Raw genomic sequence first — 18061 nt, forward strand, 5'->3', positions numbered from 1 at the left:
TAAGGAGTTTAGTGCTTTTCCACACACAGGAAGATACGCGCGGGAGTCTGGGCTCACTGAGATCATTCCTCTGATGGGCATCTCCGCTCTCTGAGGCCAGAGTCCTGGACTGTCCACCCTGAGACCCTTGTGGGGAGGCGCTGCTGGGGGTGGCTGCAGTGGCTGCTGGCTTGGAGGTGCAAAGCCCTCTGTTTATGATACGGCAGGTGACGTTCTCTGTCCGCAGTGCAGAGTTTCCAGGGCGAATCTCCTGCCTTCCGACCCCAGGAGCTCGAGAGAGGTGTACGCAGCCCTGTCAGGCAGGAAGCAGGACCCGGTCTCTGCTCTTGGGGGCCTGAGGGCCAGCACGGCAGGGGCTCCCAGCCCTGGCCTGTGTGCTGCCTCCAACGTGCTCCTCGGCAGGGAAGTCCCATCTCAGGCTTTGCTCCATCAACTGCTCTGGCTCCTGACTCCCTTTGGGTCTGGACCGTGGTCCACCAGCTCTTGGACTGCCCTTGTCCATCACCTGTCGCCCTGGTCTGTTGCTGGACAGGCCTTGCTCCTGCTTGAACTCCTGGCTGGATGCTGTGAGCCTCACATTTTTGGTGCCCAGGTTCTGGGCCCCTCTGCCATCAGAGGCTGTGGTCTCTTGTTTGAAGAGACTGCTCTGCAGCTCTGTCCGGGAGGTGCTGGTGGCCTCGTCTGGGGACAGTTTGGTCTGCTGAGTGTTCGAGTGAGAGTGTGCTCTCCACTGGGCTGGGGGAGACTCTAATGACCCCCAGCTCTGCAGCCCCTTTGCCCTCAGCCTTCTTGCCCACCTGGTCCTGAGGGGCTCCACCCCGTCCATTCGTGCAGGTCCAGGGAGTGCCACCAAGTGTGCTGCCCCGCAGAAGACGCCCTGGCTCCGTGTCTCTTCTCACTCGCCCTGGGCTCTGCTGGGGGAGCTCACTGGCTGTCACCAACGCACGTCTGGGACAAAAGTGGGCCTGTGGTGACCTCGTCTGCTTCCTCCCGTGGGGGCCGCCCCCATCCGCATGGCTGGTGCAGACGGCGTCAGCTCTTGGTTCTTTGAGGTGAGAGAAGGCACGTGTCCCACTGTCCCATCCTGGCTGGAAGCAGAGCCCTAACCCCACTCAGATGCCGAGGGTCTGAGCGTCCCGCCTTCCTGCCTCAGGGAGACTGAGGTCCCGTTCACGCCTGCAGACGGGCACCTGGGTGGCTTCTGCCCCTCAAGGGGCCTGGCGGTCCTGGCCCTTCACAGGATCTCCTCTCTCCAGGCAGAGCTCCGCTGCTCCCACTCTGCGAGTGGGCGACCCTCTTTCCGTTTCTGTGCCCACTGAACAGGCTGGGCTTCGGGAACATCTGCGAATGTCTTCAGGTCTTTCCCTTCCACCCTTCTTTCTGGAATGTCGCCCTTCTCTCCCTGCTACAGACCTGGTCTGGGGTCATGCTCCTCCCTCTGTGAACTAACTTCTCACTAAACAAGAATCTTAGGCACATTTCCAGGGATGGGCATGTAGCCGTGAGCTAGCCAAGGGCTCCTGTGAGGGGCCCAGGGAGGGGCAGACACCCCAAGAGGCCTGGGGAGGGGGCTTGTGTGAGGGGCTGACACCCCGAGAGGCCCAGGGAGGGGCTTGTGTGAGGGGCTGACACCCCGAGAGGCCCGGGGAGGGGGCTTGTGTGAGGGGCTGACACCCCTAAAGGCCCGGGGGCTCGGGAGCCCAGCAGCCACAGTGGGACAGTGGGTGGAGCTCCCCAGGAGGAGCACAGAGGGTGGCCCGCCGGGTGGGAGGGCGGGAGGCCGCGGCCCTGGGGCTGGAAGCAGGAGGAGGGACTCACTTGCCCCACACTGTGCCAAAGGCACAAGTTCAAGGCTAAAGGGTTTTTATCACATCCAGTTGTGAATCAGGAAGAAGGCAGGATGGTGGACTCTCTCTGGAACCTCAGGGACAAAGGTGTCCTGGCAGCAGCCTAGTCGGGGAGCAGCTCCTCCTGCACCTGGCGTCTCGGAGGCGCACCTGGACGTGGGGCCAGCCGCCTGCCAGACAGCCACCTGCCGGCCAGCACCGCCCCTCCTCACTGACCAGCACTCGGAAGGCTCCGAGCGGCAAGGGGACGGCTTGACTGCAGGCTCCCAAACATCTCAGAGAAAAGGAAATCCAACATGCTGCCTCCCAGGATGCACAATGGGAGATGTGTCGTGGGCTCATCAGCCCTCCTCCCAGGGACGTCGCTGCACCAGCTGCACAGCCTGGCGCTCAAGCCTGTTCAGAACCCGTCTGCCCAGAGCCCGTCTCAGTGGGAGAGTCACATTCACACCGGGGTGTGTGCCTACGCTGACCCCACACACACAGGTGCACGCTCACCCTGTAGACCTGCAGGCACGCACCCACAGGTGCAAACCCACTCCCGCACACTTGCACATACACATGTGTACACTCACCTCTACATACCTGCAGGCAGACCCAACAGGTGCACACTCACTCCTACACACTTGCAGGCACACACCCACAGGTGCAAACTCACTCCTGCACACTTGCACACATACTCACCCCTACAGACATGCAGGCACACACCCATAAGTACACACTCCTTCACACTTGTACACACACTCAGACACCTGCAAGCACACACTGACAGGTGCACACTCAGGTGCACACTCACTCCTACACACTTGCATGCACACAATCACACTGGTGTGCACACTGATTCTTACACTCCTGCACACAAAGAGATGCACATCCACCAAGCATTATGGGTAGAAGCAGCTGAGATTTGGGGGTTGTGGTCAGAGGTCAAACCCCAACTCTGCCCCCTACTCACCATTTCTTTGAGCAAAAGCCAGGGGTGTGACCCCAACCTCTGCTGTCACCCCGAGTGACTGGCTATTTGCAAAAACCAAACGCCGCCTCCAGGGTGAGCGTGAGCCTCACGAGGACGTTCAGACTGTCTCTGGGGAAGCCCCGTTTCTGGGTATCCTGATTCATCTGTTTACAAATCATGACCTGCCCACTGCCTAGGGTCAGGTTCAGGGCCAAGCAGACCAGCGGTGGGGCCGTCCCGGGTCTTACCGCGTGGCCAGTTTGTGGCAGACGACACCTGAATCGGTGATGACCTCACTCAGCCTCAGCTCCAGGTGGACCTTGCCCTGGAAGGCACAAGGACAGGGGGTCACAGGGGCCAAGAGCAGCGGGGGCTCATGGGCTCCCACCAAGCACTGGTGAGACCTGACCCTGCATTGCATCCATGGCCCATCTACCTGCCCAGCTCAGATCCCAGAGTTTATGTCTCCAGCCCTCCTGCTTTACGATGAGCAGGCTGTTAATGCAAGTGCTACTTCAGAAGAAACAAAAGGAAAAGGCCCTGAGGGCACAGTGTCTGCAGCATGTCCGGCCGCTGCTTGGGCTAAGCTCACTGCATGCTGTGGGCCTCGGGCAGTTCTGCTGCCATCTTGGTGTCTCTGTGTCTGCCGTGCGGCTGGTCGGAGGCCAGGAGCCTCAGCCCTGCTCTTCAGGAAGGAAGTCAGTGCTCATGGATGCTCTGGGAGAAGGGGGCAGGGCTGGAGGAATGCAACTGGGCTGGGGCTGTGTGTGCAAAGGGCCCCTGGCTGAGGACAGTAAGTGGGCAGGATGGACAGGTGGACACAGCCAGGGCATGATCAGGGCTGCAAACAGAGTGGGGAAGACCAGCCCCCAAAAGTCCAACAGGAAGAGCATGGTGTGGGTGCTTCTGTGAGTGAGTGTGATGTTAAACTAGAATGACTTTCCTTAGAACGGAGCAGCACTGGGTAATTGTCTCCAAGTTCCTTTCCTAAACCTCCCACGGACACAAGGGCCATTGGCTGCTTGGCTGCACACATATGTCCCTTGCGCTTGCTCTGACCCCAACGGGAGCCATGCCCTGACCTCTCCAGGGAGGTGGCTCCAGAACCCCTGCCAGGCTGAGGGCTGGGGTGGTCCCCCTCCCACAGGAGGGTCAGCTGAACCTTGCTCATTAGCTGTGAGCCCAGGCAAGATGTAGTGAGACTTTGCCAAGGGTTCTTGCATTACACTGGTCTGAGAGAAGAGAGACTTGGGGCAGAGCACTGAAAATGCTGACTTCATAGACTTCTCAGTCTTATTTGAGGGGAATAATGACTGAATAGCATCACAGACCCGGTCACATGAAACATCCACTGGGACAGACCAACCTGGCTTTAAATACATGTCAGCAAGTCTAGAAAGCACCGCAGCCACTCTCTGACCACACTGGAAACTGAACTAGAACTCAGTGAGATAGAAAGCTAAAAATAACAAAATATATGGAGATTAAACAACACATTTCCAAATAACAAGAGGGCCAAAGCAGAAGTTTCAGGGGAAAAAAACTTTGAATTTGTTTCTTTTCATAAGTTGACGTGAAATAAAGCATCAAGATTTATGAGACGCAGCCAAAGCAGCATTCAGAGGGAAATTCAAAGCAGTGAATCCAGATATTGGAAAAGATGGAAGGTCTAAAAATCAGTAATCTAAGCTTCCACCTTAGGAAACTAGAAAGAGAGAAATTAAATCTAAAGTGCCAGAAGAAAACAACTTGAATCAAAGCAGAAATCAATGAAACCAAAAACAGGAAATCAATAGAGAACATACATAAACCAAAGCTATTAAAAAAAAAAACCAGTAAAATTGGTAAACTTCTAACCATGCTAAAAAAGAGAAAGAGGACACAAGTTACTAAAACCAGAAATGAAAGTGAGGCATTGCTGCTGGCTCCAGGAAAGCAGCTGTGGTTCCGACGGTGTGGCTGAGAGCCACGAGGGGGCCACGCGTGCTCACGGCAGCCCACGAGGGCGCACGCAGGCGCACCTGGACTGGGGGGACCTGTGTGGTGTCGGGGGCCCTGCCCAGGTGCGCGGCTGTCACCGGGCGGGGTCCGGGGAGGGACAGGACCCAGACCCGGCGCGTCTGAGCGTAAACAGGCTAAGCAGCACGCCCTGGGCAGCCTCTCCTGCGACTTCCTACGACTCGATAACAACTTCAGAACTAAAAGCTCAGCTTTTTCAAAAAGGCAAGAGCAAGGGAAACCTACACTCGCCACCAGAGCAGCGTCTACATCAGGGGACTGAGCAGTGGGTTTGCCGCGGCTGCAGGTGGCGTCTCTTCAGAACAGCAGTGACGGGAAAGTGTGGACGGAGGCAGCGGGGACAGGAGTAAAGCACGCATAGCACGCGTGTCTGACTGCCTCCCGCGGAGGGGCCTCCGGGCCACCCAAGCAGCGGCGGCCGCTGTCGTCCTCCAGCATCGGCGTCACAGTCAGGACCGCGCCCCCCGTTCTGAGTGATCACAGGCCCCTCCGCCTCCTGCAGCACATGGGGCCTCGGTCAGAATTGACCAAGCGTGAGCACCCTCACCACATCCTGGGCGTCTCAACGCACCCACGTGCCATCTCCCTGTCACAGGCTGGGCATGGCCCCAGTGGTCACGAGGCGTCCACAGCAGAAATCCTGAGCCCCGGCATACAGCTCTGAGCTCAGTGGAAGCCCTGGGCCCACGAGGAGGCATGTGGACACTGGGCCAGGAGCCCGGGAAGGCCTCGTGGGCTCCCCAGAGGATTCAGTCCGTGCCCCTGCTGTTTGACCCCCGGGAAGGGCTCAAGGGCCCCCCAGAGGATTCGGTCCGTGATCCTGCTGCTTATAAAATCCCACGTGATGGGGAGGAAGCCGAGGCCCAAAGCACCAGGGCCACGCTCTGCTGAGCTCAGTGCAGGCCCCGGGCTGCCACGCTGCTGGCAGAGGCTCTGATCCTGGAACCAGGCATGGCCTGGGCTCGGGGACAGGCTGACCAGGAGCACAGGCAGGGTCACCAGGGAAGAGAAGATGCAAGCAGGCCCCCCGACGAGCATCTCCTGGACCCTGGACCCAGGCAGCGGCCCTGCTGGGGGGAAGCCCCGGGCCTGGTCAAGGTGGCACTCCCAGTTAACACATGGCTGGGGCACCAGGTGGGCCCTGTGGACGCTCAGGCCACAGGCCCTTCATCACCCCTTCGGTCCTCCTTGGGGCAGGGAGCCAGGACATCGTGGGCGCCTCCAGTAGATAGAGGCCCACAGCCTTAGGTTTTCTCACCTTATTCTCTTTCTGTATTCAATTATCTGTTACGTTCTTTTGCATTTTACATTTTTAAGCTGCACAACTAAGTCTGACGGCAACCGATGGAACAAACAAAAGGAACCACCCAGGAGGACACACCCAGGGCACAGTCTGCTAACCCCTGTTTCCGCTGAAGGCCAGAATCCTGCATCTGCTTCTCCAGCCACGGTCAGGTCTCCTGCACCCCGAGGTACCTGGACCCGTGGGCTCCATGAGCCTCACCTGCACTTCGGAGTCAGCATCCACGTGCTGCAGCTGGAACCACGTGTCCCTGTTGTGGTACTTCTGCAGGTCTTCCTTCTGGATGGCCACCTTTCCTGGAAGACCAGTGCAGGGGAGACCAGTCACGAGGGGCCGATCTGCCCGCCTGACCTGCCCGGCCGGCAGGCTCTCCACCATCAGTGTCAGTCATCTCAGACGGGAGACGGACGATGTGGTAAGGGCACAGAGGCCACTTCTGTCTCGGAAGTGCCACGTCCACCCGAACACAGCCTGGGCCTGGGCGGGCTCCTCCTCCCATGTCACCCAGACTGTGGCTCAGGGGCAGCTGGTGGAAATCTTACAGATCCGGGGGGCGGCTCTGCCAGGGGTGCTGCCCGGGCCCGGAGCGGGGTGTGGGATGCAGTGAGGGGACAGGAACCCAAGGCAGCCATGTCACAGCCCCTCCTGCCCCAGCATCCATGCTGTGACACGTGGTGGGTGGTGTCTGCTGAGGACTTTGCCGCAGATACCCTGGAAGTGTGTGCGCTTGCATGAGCCATGGCTGGGAACTCACATGTGTGCACATCTAGTGTGTGTGTGTGCTTGTATGAGCTGCCGCTTAGAACTCACGCGTGTGCACACCTAGCTCATGGGAGCACGCACAGTCGGTTCACACTGTGTGAACGTGTGTGTTTAGCTTATGTAGCATGCGTGCACACGTGTTCCTGTCAGGCCTGCGGAATGAGCCGGTTATCACCTGCCTGGGTCTACGAGTCAGTGTCTCTCGACGTGTGATCACGGGCCCTCTGCATCCAAACAGCTGCCGGGCTTCCTAATGCAAGTTCCCGGGCTTGTTCCAGATGAGAAAGCAGCCTCCGGGGTGGAGGGATCTACAGAGGAGTTCCTCCTGGAATCTGCATTTCCACAAAGTCTGCAGGGAACTCCTAGGGTCCCAAAGTTTGAGGATGCCCACTCTCAACAGCTTTACGTTCCTGACACAGGCTTGGTACTGAGGAGTCAGAACGTCAGCGAAAACATACACATAAATACACGCGTGTGATGTATATTACCTGGTACAGAATCGTAGTGTTTAATATATATCTACAACCATCACGCGTCGTTAATTCACCCTTTTCTTTCCAGGAAAGCGCATGGGCAGTTAGCAGATGCGTGCCCACAGCTTGTAGTGACAGAGGGCACCAGGCTGCCCTCCTCCCCACACTCCGTGGCCTTGAGCACGGGGACCACACTGTCCACCAGAGGAGGGGAGGGGGAGCCTGGCCATGTGAGCACCCTGTACACGTGTGTGTGCACATGATCCACATGTACACACATGTCCCAAATACACGGTAAATCACATATGGAAATAGGAACAATAAAGGACAACATAAAATTAAACATTTTTAAAATTCAGTTGCTTCCTTTTGGAGCTCAGGACACACAGCCTAACTCAGGACCACAGTCTCGTCACCAAAGACGACACTGTTGAGCCCAGAGCTGGAGGGCCGGCCCTGCCCTCACCCAGGACACACAGTCCTCCTCTCCAAGGAGGAGGGCTCCATCTCGGGCTTCCGCAAAGATACGTTCCAGTTCCCACGAGACAGGAGCACTGGCAGCCTCACGGGGAGGCCTGCCTCACGGGTCCCCAAAGCTTCTGTCCCCTTGCTTCATCCAGCAGCTGTCTGGGGGGACAGGCGGCAGGTCGCTGATGCGGCCCGGTCACTGAAAAGGCAGCCTGTCCTGCGAGGCTCCGGGCCTCCTGCCTCGTCAGGCGCCTTGCCTTCCTATCTTTCTGCCTCATGCTTCTCCCAGACGCCATCCCACCAGGCTCCCCAACGATGCGCCCTCCTCTCTGGCTCCCCTGGGAGCTGCCGGTGGCCTCGCTGGGGCCCGGTCCCATCCGCCAGGAAGGGGGAGGTTTGAGGAGAAGGACGCCCTGCTGCTGGGCTTGGGGGCTCAGGACATGCACCCACAATACAGGTGGTGGAGCCAGAGCAGCGAGGAGGCGTCAGAGGGTCCCGCACTCTCCGCAGCCCCTCCTTCGTCTTGACCCTTCTGCAAAACCCACCGTCCCTTCCCTAAGCTATGCTGCTGGCCCACGTCACCAGCTCCTCCTCATCGCTGAGGTGTCTCCCTGCCACATGCGCTTTAAGAGGAATTGAAAATGCTTGTTTCTTCGTGTTAGTCTGTCTTCTGTCTAGTTTTGCAAGGGCAGTCAGAGTACCCAGGTAGGTGAGACAAGGTCTCTGCCCTGCAGTTTTCACACTCTGGACTCCAGACATCGACAGATGCACCTGTCGGGCACAGCCAGGAAGTTAGAAATGAAACAGGGACATGCCATCCCGAGAGCCGGGGGCTGCGGCGCCATCCCCTGCCTGTTCCCCTGCCCGCTGTCCCCGCAGCACGTCAGCACGTCCACCACAGGCCTCCGCTCACCTCCCACCGTCACACGCGGCGGCTCGAGGCCAGGCCTCTGTCCACGTGCACAGTGGACGCAGCACACCTGGCTCCAAGGGTCAGCACCAATCCCTGCTCACGTCGACCTCGCTGGCTCAGCTCTGGCCATGCAGAGCCGAATCCTGCCCACCACAGGGCTCACAGGGCACTGAGGCCACGGCACTCAGAGTCGGATGAGGAGCCCATGCCAGCGAGGAGGCAGAGGGCACAAGGCACACAACAGCAGAGGCTGCCGCAGAGTGCAGGCCACAGGACAGCAGAGGACGCAAGTCACAGCCAGGAGGGCCTTCCTCAATCAGCATCAGCGACCTGCCCCAGGCTCCTCCCCTACCACCTCGCCTTGTTTTGGGGGGCATCTCGCCAGGGCCTGACGTGGGCTCCCCCACCTCTGACACCTGTCAGGAGGCAGAGGCCCCAGGAGAAGACTGCTGCTTCTCTGCTGGGCTCCTACAAAACTCTACCCTTCTCCCCAATGGGAATATGACTTTGAGTCTTGCGTGCATAAAGCCACAAGAAACAAACATTTCTTGGAACTGAATTGGGCAACACATTTCATTGAAAAAGGATAAAGAAATGTTCAGACTCCATAATTAGTTCAGCTGGGTAGGAGGGCTACATTTGAAGTTTGAGATTTTAAGTAACCACAGTGTTTTCCTGGGTTTTTTTTTTTTTTTACTGGAGTAGGGAGCAGTCACATATTTAATACTCAAATGACTTCTACGACTTACACATCAGTACTACTCTTTATTTTTGGAAGTGCTTAATTCAGATTTAAGTGGGTAATACAGAAACACAGAATAAAATCTGAAACATCCAAAAGGATATAAAATACAGCCAAGAATAAGCTTGTCTCTCCCCTGCTACACAGGTTCCACCTTGGGGTCACCTCTGTCACCAGCTGCCAGCCTGTCCTTCTAGAAGCTGACCACGTCAAGAACATATGGACGTGCACTCTTTACATGTCAGAGGCAGTGCTTCCACAGGCTGTCCTGGGGAGCACTGACCTGCAAACCACTTAAATGTGCCCAACGTGTCATAATCCATAGATTCGCTGATTGATCTAGGTGACATCAGGTCACTGTATCCCCTGGGCCTCATCCACTCAGGAGAACAGACTCAGGACCCACTTAGGAGGAAAGGCGCAACGGCCTTTCCACCACTAAAACCCCCGAGTGTTATTTCCTGATGGCACTATACCTGCTGGGGTCTATTCAGAAGAGAGAAGCATGTCGGGCAGTTCAAGAAGGGGGATGTGACGGGGGGACAGGGACGGTACAGAGGGCGCAGGAAGGTAGGCAGCCAAGGGTGACACCTTCAGGACAGCAACTAAGGAGGGACAGCTGGATGCTTCCCCAAGACAGGCGGGGCAGACACTCTCGGCACTCCTGTTCCCCTGGCGTCCAGCAGGTGCACGGAGGCAGAGAGAGGAACAAGGGCCTGCAGACTTGAAGGGAAGAAAGAAGGCTTTGCTTACAGAATCTACAGGAAAAGCTAGTAGAGTAGCTGTGTTTAGCAAAACCACAGAATACAAAGTCAGTACGTAAAAATCAAGTCTATTTGTGAACAGAAGCAATGACAGTGGGAACTGAAATTGCAAAGACGCTAACACACCCATAAAATGGTGGTTTTACGGCTGAGCTTTTGGTGAACTACAGAGAAATCTTTGTCTACAGCACCAAAAACATGAACACAGGGGCATATGTATATAAATACACACACACACACACACACACACACACACACACACACACTCCCCACACATAAGCGTGTGTGCATGCAAGATGTGTATGCTGAAAACACATCACAAAACCTTAATGAAAGAAATTAAAGACCCAAGGACGTAGAGAGACATGCCATGCTGGAGGGTCTGCGACTCAATTTTCTTACAGTGTTAATTCTCCCCAAATTAATCTACAGATCAATGTAATCTCAATTATTTTAGAAATTGAGAAGTGGATCACAAATGTAAATGACAATTCAAAGGACCTAAAATAGCAAAACAAGTTTGGAAAAGGACAGAGCTGATGAGCTCGCAGGACCGGTTTAAGCCTTGTTGTGAAGACGCAGGATTTGAGGCAGTGTGATGTTGGTGTGAGGAAAGGAGTGCACACCAGGGGAACAGAATACAGAGCTGATGAGCTCACAGGACCGGTTTAAGACTTGTTGTGAAGACGCAGGATTTGAGGCAGTGTGATGCTGGTGTGAGGAAAGGAGTGCACACCAGGGGAACAGAACACAGAGAACCCACAGCTGGACCCAGGCGTGTAAAGCCAATCGATTCTCAAAAGATGCTAAGGAAATTCAACTGGACATCTATAAGGAGAAAAACAAATCTTGCTACATGCGAAATATACTTGAAATAGATCTAAATATAAGAACTAAAACCAAAAACTTTCTAGAAGAAAAAAACAGAAGATCTTCGCAACCCTGGAATAGGAAAAGAATTCTTAGATATGACACCAAAAATACAAACTATGAAAAAGTTTTTATAAACTGGAGTTTATAAAAATTAAAAACTTTTGCTCTTCAGAAGACACTAGTAAGAAAATAAGAAGACAAGTCAGAAGTTAGAAGGAAATATCTGCAAGTGCACATCTGATAAAGGGCTTGTATCCAGAACACAGTTTAAAAACTGAAAGTCTCAACAAGAAAGCCCAACTAAAAGGGCAAAGACCTGAACAATTTACCAAAGGAGAGAGAAGACGGTAAAAAGCACATGGAAGGATGCCAAATAACTCTCCATTATGAAAAAGCAGGAAAACTACAGTAAGACACGACACACATATTAGGATGGGAAAAACGAACTGAAAATAAAAGACACGCATGCTGGAGAGAATTCAAAACGGCGCATGAGGAAAGCAGTGTCAGTCTCTAACGGGCAAATACTGACGGGATGGAAATCTTTCTCCTTCTCGTTCAGGTTCTCTGGCCTCTGTAATGAAAGAAAAATTAACGAGGGAAAAACAGACAGGTTTATTGACATGTATCTCAGATACATGAGGGGAAGCCTGGCGATGAGTAACTCCAGGAGGCGGCAGCAACTCGGAGCATCTCCACCTAAAGCCAACAGTCAGGGGTTTTCAGAGGAGTGATGACACAGAGGAGGAGCTTCAGGGAGTCCGAGCTTCAGGGGGACGGAGACGACAACGGCGCCCACTCCAGTACTCTCGCCTGGAAAATCCCATGGACGGAGGAGCCTGGTAGGCTGCAGTCCATGGGGTCGTTGAGGGTGGGACACGACTGAGCGACTTCACTTTCACCTTTCACTTTCATGCATTGGAGATGGAAATGGCAGCCCACTCCGGTGTTCTTGCCTGGAGAATCCCAGGGATGGCGGAGCCTGGCGGGCTGCCGTCTATGGGGTTGCACAGAGTCGGACACGACTAAAGCGACTTAGCAGCAGCAGCAGCAGAGGTTCAGAGGGCTTGCTACGTGGGCTCCTCGGGGGTCGCCTCCAGGCTGATCGGGGTCTAGAGTTGTCCCAGGTTGCAGGGCAGAGAGATTTCCATGTGTCTGCTTCTTCTCAACTGCCTTCAGCTCAAACAATTCCTTATGCCAAAGTGGCCTATTCGGGATGGCAAATTCTGCTGTCTTCTAAAGCCTACAGAATGCCCCAGCAAGCTCACTCCTAGGTATTTTCTAAGAGAAATAAAACCATTTGTCAACACAAAGACCTAGACAAGAAAATTTAGGGCGGCTTTGTTCACAGTCACAAAAACCTGGACACAACCCCACCCCCATCTGGTGATGAGTGGGCAAAAGCAGACTGCCCTGCGACAGGCAGAGTGCACAGACTACAGCTCAGGAAACTGGCCTACGGACCAGGGGAACAGGGTCTCACAGCAAACACCCGCCTTTCACAGAGAAGCTGCAGGACGCCCTCCCCACGACAAAGGTGGGAGATGGTGGGAGGGGCCCCACCAGCCACCCTCCGAGAGCCGGTGGCCCTGACCCGGCATGACCTCCACCACTCACACAAGCATCTCCGCACCCGCCCTGGGGCACCCGGGACCCGGCCTGCGGGGGGGCCCACACGGGGGCTGCACAGGCAGAACCGGGGGCCGTGCCATCAGATCACAGGCAGACGTGAGAAGCCGGTGACACAGTGCTCGTTTCTGTGACACAAATTTGTACCCTAGAATGTGGTTTCTCATCCTGGTAACAACATAATTGCTAGTCATAACTTTAAATTACCCCTGGAGATCAGACAGCCTCTTATTTTTATGGCTGTGAGAACGATTTTGAAAACTCTAAATCTGGTTGCACCCTGACACATCCCAATTTTAAAGCCACCAGGAATTGCTAAACCATGATTTTGCTAGTTATCTTTAAAAATAGCAGGTGCCTTAAACAGAATGATTAATAAACATTTTTGTTGTTCAACTCGCTCAGTCATGTCCAGCTCTTTGCGACCACATGGACTACAGCACGCCAGGCTTCCCTGTCCTTCACCATCTCCCGGAGCTTGCTCAAGTTCATGTCCATCGAGTTGGTGATGCCATCCAACCGTCTCGTCCTCTGTCGTCCCCTTCTCCTCCTGCCTTCAATCTTTCCCAGCATCAGCGTCTTTCCCAATGAGTCAGTTCTTCACATCAGGTGACTAAAGTATTGGAGTTTCCGCTTCAGCATCAGTCCTTCCAATGAATATTCTGGACTGATTTCCTTTAGGATGGACGGGTTGGATCTCCTTGCAGTCCAAGGGATGCTCAAGAGTCTTCTCCAACACCACAGTTCAAAAGCATCAATTCTCTGGTGCTCAACCTTCTTTATGGTCCAACTCTCACACCCATACATGACTACAGGAAAATCCGTAGCTTTGACTAGATGGAACTTTGTTGGCAAAGTAATGTCTCTGCTTTTTAATATGCTGTCTAGATTGGTTACAGCTTTCCTTCCAAGGAGCAAGTGTCTTTTAATTTCATGGCTGCATCACCATCTGCAGTGACTTTGGAGCCAGAAATAAAGTCTGACACTGTCAAAGTCTGCCCGTCTATTTGCCATGAAGTGATGGAACGCAATGCCGTGATCTTCGGTTTTTGAATTTGCTGAATTTTAAGCCAGCTTTTTCACTCTCCTCTTTCACTTTCATTAAGAGGCACTCTGGTTCCTCTTTGCTTTCTGGAATAAGGGTGGTGTTATCTGCATACCTGAGGTTATTGATGCTTCTCCCAGTAAACTTGATTCCAGCTTGTGCTTCATCATCCAGCCTCGCATTTTGCTCCATCAGGTAACACGTCACATTCCAAACCCATCACTCTGTTCCCTTTCCTCCTTGAACAAACCCTGGTGTGTCCAGCAGCAGCTGGACAGAGACACCCCAGCACCGCGCAGGGAGCCCAAGGCCACGGGAAGTGCGGTCCGGTGGACACAAAAGAGCCGCTCCCACAGTGACGGTGGATGTAGCATGCACCGAGGGGCAGCCCCTTGCTGACCAGGGTCTTGGCCAACAGTGGTAGCCACGCGGGCACCAGGGAAGGGCCTGAGGGGGCTCCAGGCCAGGAGGCACCAGGCGAAGGCACCTCTTAGTAGAGGCCGGAGCCCATGTCTGGCCTCGAGGAGGAACTACCAGGGCTTGACAGCTGCTAAGAGTTTGTTCGAGCACCATCCTTAGGGCAAAGGTAGCCATGCACACGGGGTGAGCGGCATGAAAGTGCCCCCTGTCTACCCCACATGGAAAACCTTCCGGATCAAGAGTTAAAGGTCCTGCTGGCAGCCCAACCACAGCTCCATCTTAAACAAGTCAAGTTATGAATTGCCTGAGTTCCTGTGTGATCCAGGCCATGCACTTGTCAAACAAACCCTGGTGACCTCTACTTAAAACTCAGCAGTTTCCAAGAATGCGACTTGTTGGCCAGACCCAGTAACCAGCATCTGCATCTTGACAAGTGTGAGAAGCTCTGATCCATGTGCTGGGAACTCTGCTAGATGCTTCCTTAAAGGACCGCAGCGCCAGCACTGCCTTCAGACTTTTTCTGAGGGCCACTAGTCTGGACACAAACACCCTTGACCAGTCATATGTGGGTGGTGAGTGGAGCTAGCTGGGCGCCCCAGGGGCGGGCAGGAGACTGAAGGGTCAGGGGCTGTCAGAGTCAACTGCTCTGCCCCAGAGCAAGCACTGAGATTGAGCCCGCTAGGAGCAGCCAGGCCACCAACGATCAGCTGGATCCTGAGGCTACAGCTGAGCCCGTGTTGTGGGGGCTCGGGTCTAATTCTGGGGCCAAGGGAACTGATGGGGCTTTCCTGGGACAAAGGCGCACCCACCAAACGGGCAGCTCTGGGCTGCTCCCCATTTAAGGTGGGCCTCGCTCTCTCCAGGATGCTGGTGCATCTGGGACCCTGACACCTCCAAGAGCCCCTGAACACCTCTGAGAGTCCTCAACATCCCTGAGAGCACCCAACACCTCTGAGAACACCCCAACACCCCTGAGAGCACCCCAACACCTCTGAGAGCACCCAAACACCCCTGAGAGCACCTCAACACCCCTGAGAGTACCCCAACCCCTGGAGAGCACCCTAACATCTCTGAGAGCACCCAACACCTCTGAGAGCACCTCAACACCCCTGAGAACACCCCAACACCCCTGAGAGCACCCCAACACCCCCGAGAGCACCCAAACACCCCTGAGAGCACCTCAACACCCCTGAGAGTACCGCAACCCCTGGAGAGCACCCTAACATCTCTGAGAGCACCCAACACCCCTGAGAGTACCTCAACACCCTGAGAGCACCCCAACACCCCTGAAAGCACCTCAACACCCCTGAAAGCACCCACCACCCCTGAGAGCACCTCAACACCCCTGAGAGCACCCCAACACCCCTGAGAGCATGCCAACACTCCTGAGAGCACCCCAACAACTCTGAGAGCACCTCAACACCCTGAGAGCACCCCAACACCCCTGAAAGCACCTCAACACCCCTGAAAGCACCCAACACCCCTGAGAGCACCTCAACACCCCTGAGATCACCCCAACACCCCTGAGAGCACCCCAACACCCCTGAGAGCATGCCAACACTCCTGAGAGCATCCCAACAACTCTGAGAGCACCTCAACACCCTGAGAGCACCCCAATACCCCCTGAGAGCACCCCAACATCTCTGAGAGCACCCAACACCCCTGAGAGCACCCCACACCCCTGAGAGCACCTCAACACCTCTGAGAGCCGCTGAACATATCTGAGAGCACCCCAACACCCCGGAGAGCACCTCAACATGCCAGAGAGCATCCCAACACCTCTGAGAGCACCCCAACACCCCTGAGAGCACCCCACACCCCTGAGAGCACCTCAACACCTCTGAGAGCCGCTGAACATATCTGAGAGCACCCCAACACCCCGGAGAGCACCTCAACGTGCCGGAGAGCACCCCAACACCCCTGAGAGCACCCCACACCCCTGAGAGTACCTCAACACCTCTGAGAGCCGCTGAACATATCTGAGAGCACCCCAACACCCTGGAGAGCACCTCAACGCGCCAGAGAGCACCCCGACACCCCCAAGAGCACCCCACACCCCTGAGAGCACCTCAAGACCTTTGAGAGCCGCTGAACATATCTGAGAACATCCCAACACCCCGGAGAGCACCTCAACGCGCTGGAGAGCACCTCAACACCCCTGAAAGCACCCCAACACCTCTGAGAGCACTCCAACATCCTTTGCAGGACCCCAACACCCCTGAGAGCACTCCAACATCCTTTGCAGGACCCCAACACCCCTGAGAGCACCTTAACACCTCTGAGAGTACCCCAACACCCATGAGAGCATCCCAACAAGTCTGAGAGTACCTCAACCCCTCTGTGAGCACCCCAACACCTTGAGAACAGCCCCCCCATAGGTGGGTACTGGGTGTTAGGGATAGGCAGGGGCTGGGGTGGTTGGAGGAGCCCTTGGGAGTCATTTGGGGGCAGGGCCAGGGACCCCACTCTAGCCCTGATGGACGGCTCCGATGTGTTTCCGTGAGCTCATGGGGCATTGCCCTGCACCCGCTGATGGCCAGCCTGGGACAGCCAGCAAGGGCAGGCGAGATGCTGGTGCAGTTCACTGGCTTAGATGGGGTGTCCAGCAGATGTCCCAGTTCCTCCAGAACAAGTCCCCATTCAGAAGAGGCAGAGAAAATGAAGAATACACCTGGTTGGTTGGTAGGGACCTACCTATGATGGAATCCCTCCGGAAAACATCTCGATCAAAAATGTAAAAGGACAGGTGACGGAAACTCCGCGGAATCTCGCAGTAGAAGTCCTCTCCATAGAAAGGGCTAGACAGAGACAGAGGGACAGGGTTAGACTCTGTGAGCCATGCCCCCAGTCCTGGGGTACCGGGGCCGGGGTGTCGTCAGTCCTGGGGTGTCATCCTCGGGGGAGCAGGAGGAGGGGTGAGCACAGGGTTGGGCCATCATGGACCCAGGCCACTCCCTCTTGGTCAAGGGGAAGCCCACAGTGTCTCTTCGTGGGGACAGAGTTGGGAGCATTTTTCCAAAATACAGGAAGCTGTGGACGGTGGGGAGCAGGGTGAGACCTCCTCACGTGCCTGTCAGACTGTCTCTCCTCTCTGGGCCCCAGAGGCCACGCAGCCCGAGCCCCCTGGTTGGCACCCTCATGTGCCTGTCAGACTGTCTCTCCTTTCTGGGGCCCAGAGGCCACGCAGCCCGAGCCCCCTGCTTGGCACCTTTGCCCGGGCATCTCTGCACGCGGGTCATAGAGGCACGGTTGCAGGCTTCTCCAGATAGAGGGAACGTGCAGCCCAGGGACAGTTGGCCTGAACTACCACTGTATGACGAGGGTTTAATACCGGCAGCCCTGAGGTCAGCCAGACTGCCTTCCTTGCTAATTATAGGGAGAAGTTCAAAAGCAGATTCCCCTTTCCCTGAGCCCAGATGCGCAACCACCTCCCTCTGCCAGCAGAGTCATTTCCCACCCCCCACCCCCCAACACTGCGCCAGGCTGGCACCGCCCCGCCCCTACCAGGGCCAGCCTCGAAAAAGAACCTGGTTTTCCCCTTTTGTGCTGTTCTATGTCCAAACACGGGCATCCGTTTCCCAGGTCTGGGGGAGGGGAGGGCGGGAGCCATGGAATAGAGGGGAGCCTCTTATGAGCCCCAGATGCACCCCAGGGCAGCCCACACAGAGCCCAGGGGTCCAGAAGTGGGCTCAGGACCACCCTGCAGAGCAGCGAGAGCCGGAAGCCAGGCAGGTAGGGCCAGGTCTCCAAAAAGGGCACCAGCCAGATTAAACAGCTCAGCGTCTGGCTGATAATCACGCATTGGTTAAACCATTCCCTAAAATCTGGAGTGAAATTCATTAAGCCAA

The 18061-nt window shown here is 55.6% G+C and overlaps 1 protein-coding gene across 3 annotated transcripts in view; it reads right to left on the reverse strand.

The window, feature by feature from the left end:
- RASA3 (RAS p21 protein activator 3) overlaps positions 1 to 18061 on the reverse strand; it is a 101809-nt gene that overhangs the window by 23861 nt on the left and 59887 nt on the right. For all 3 annotated transcript variants that reach the window (XM_019971858.2, XM_019971855.2, XM_019971856.2), the window contains 3 exons: positions 16908 to 17011; positions 6326 to 6420; positions 3051 to 3127 (listed from right to left, as the gene is read on the reverse strand). In XM_019971858.2, the coding sequence (XP_019827417.2) occupies positions 3051 to 3127; positions 6326 to 6420; positions 16908 to 17011 (276 nt within the window). The remainder of the gene's footprint in view (positions 1 to 3050; positions 3128 to 6325; positions 6421 to 16907; positions 17012 to 18061) is intronic.

This window comes from Bos indicus, chromosome 12 (genome assembly GCF_029378745.1).
Source record: "Bos indicus isolate NIAB-ARS_2022 breed Sahiwal x Tharparkar chromosome 12, NIAB-ARS_B.indTharparkar_mat_pri_1.0, whole genome shotgun sequence".
In the NCBI taxonomy this organism is placed as follows: domain Eukaryota; kingdom Metazoa; phylum Chordata; class Mammalia; order Artiodactyla; family Bovidae; genus Bos; species Bos indicus.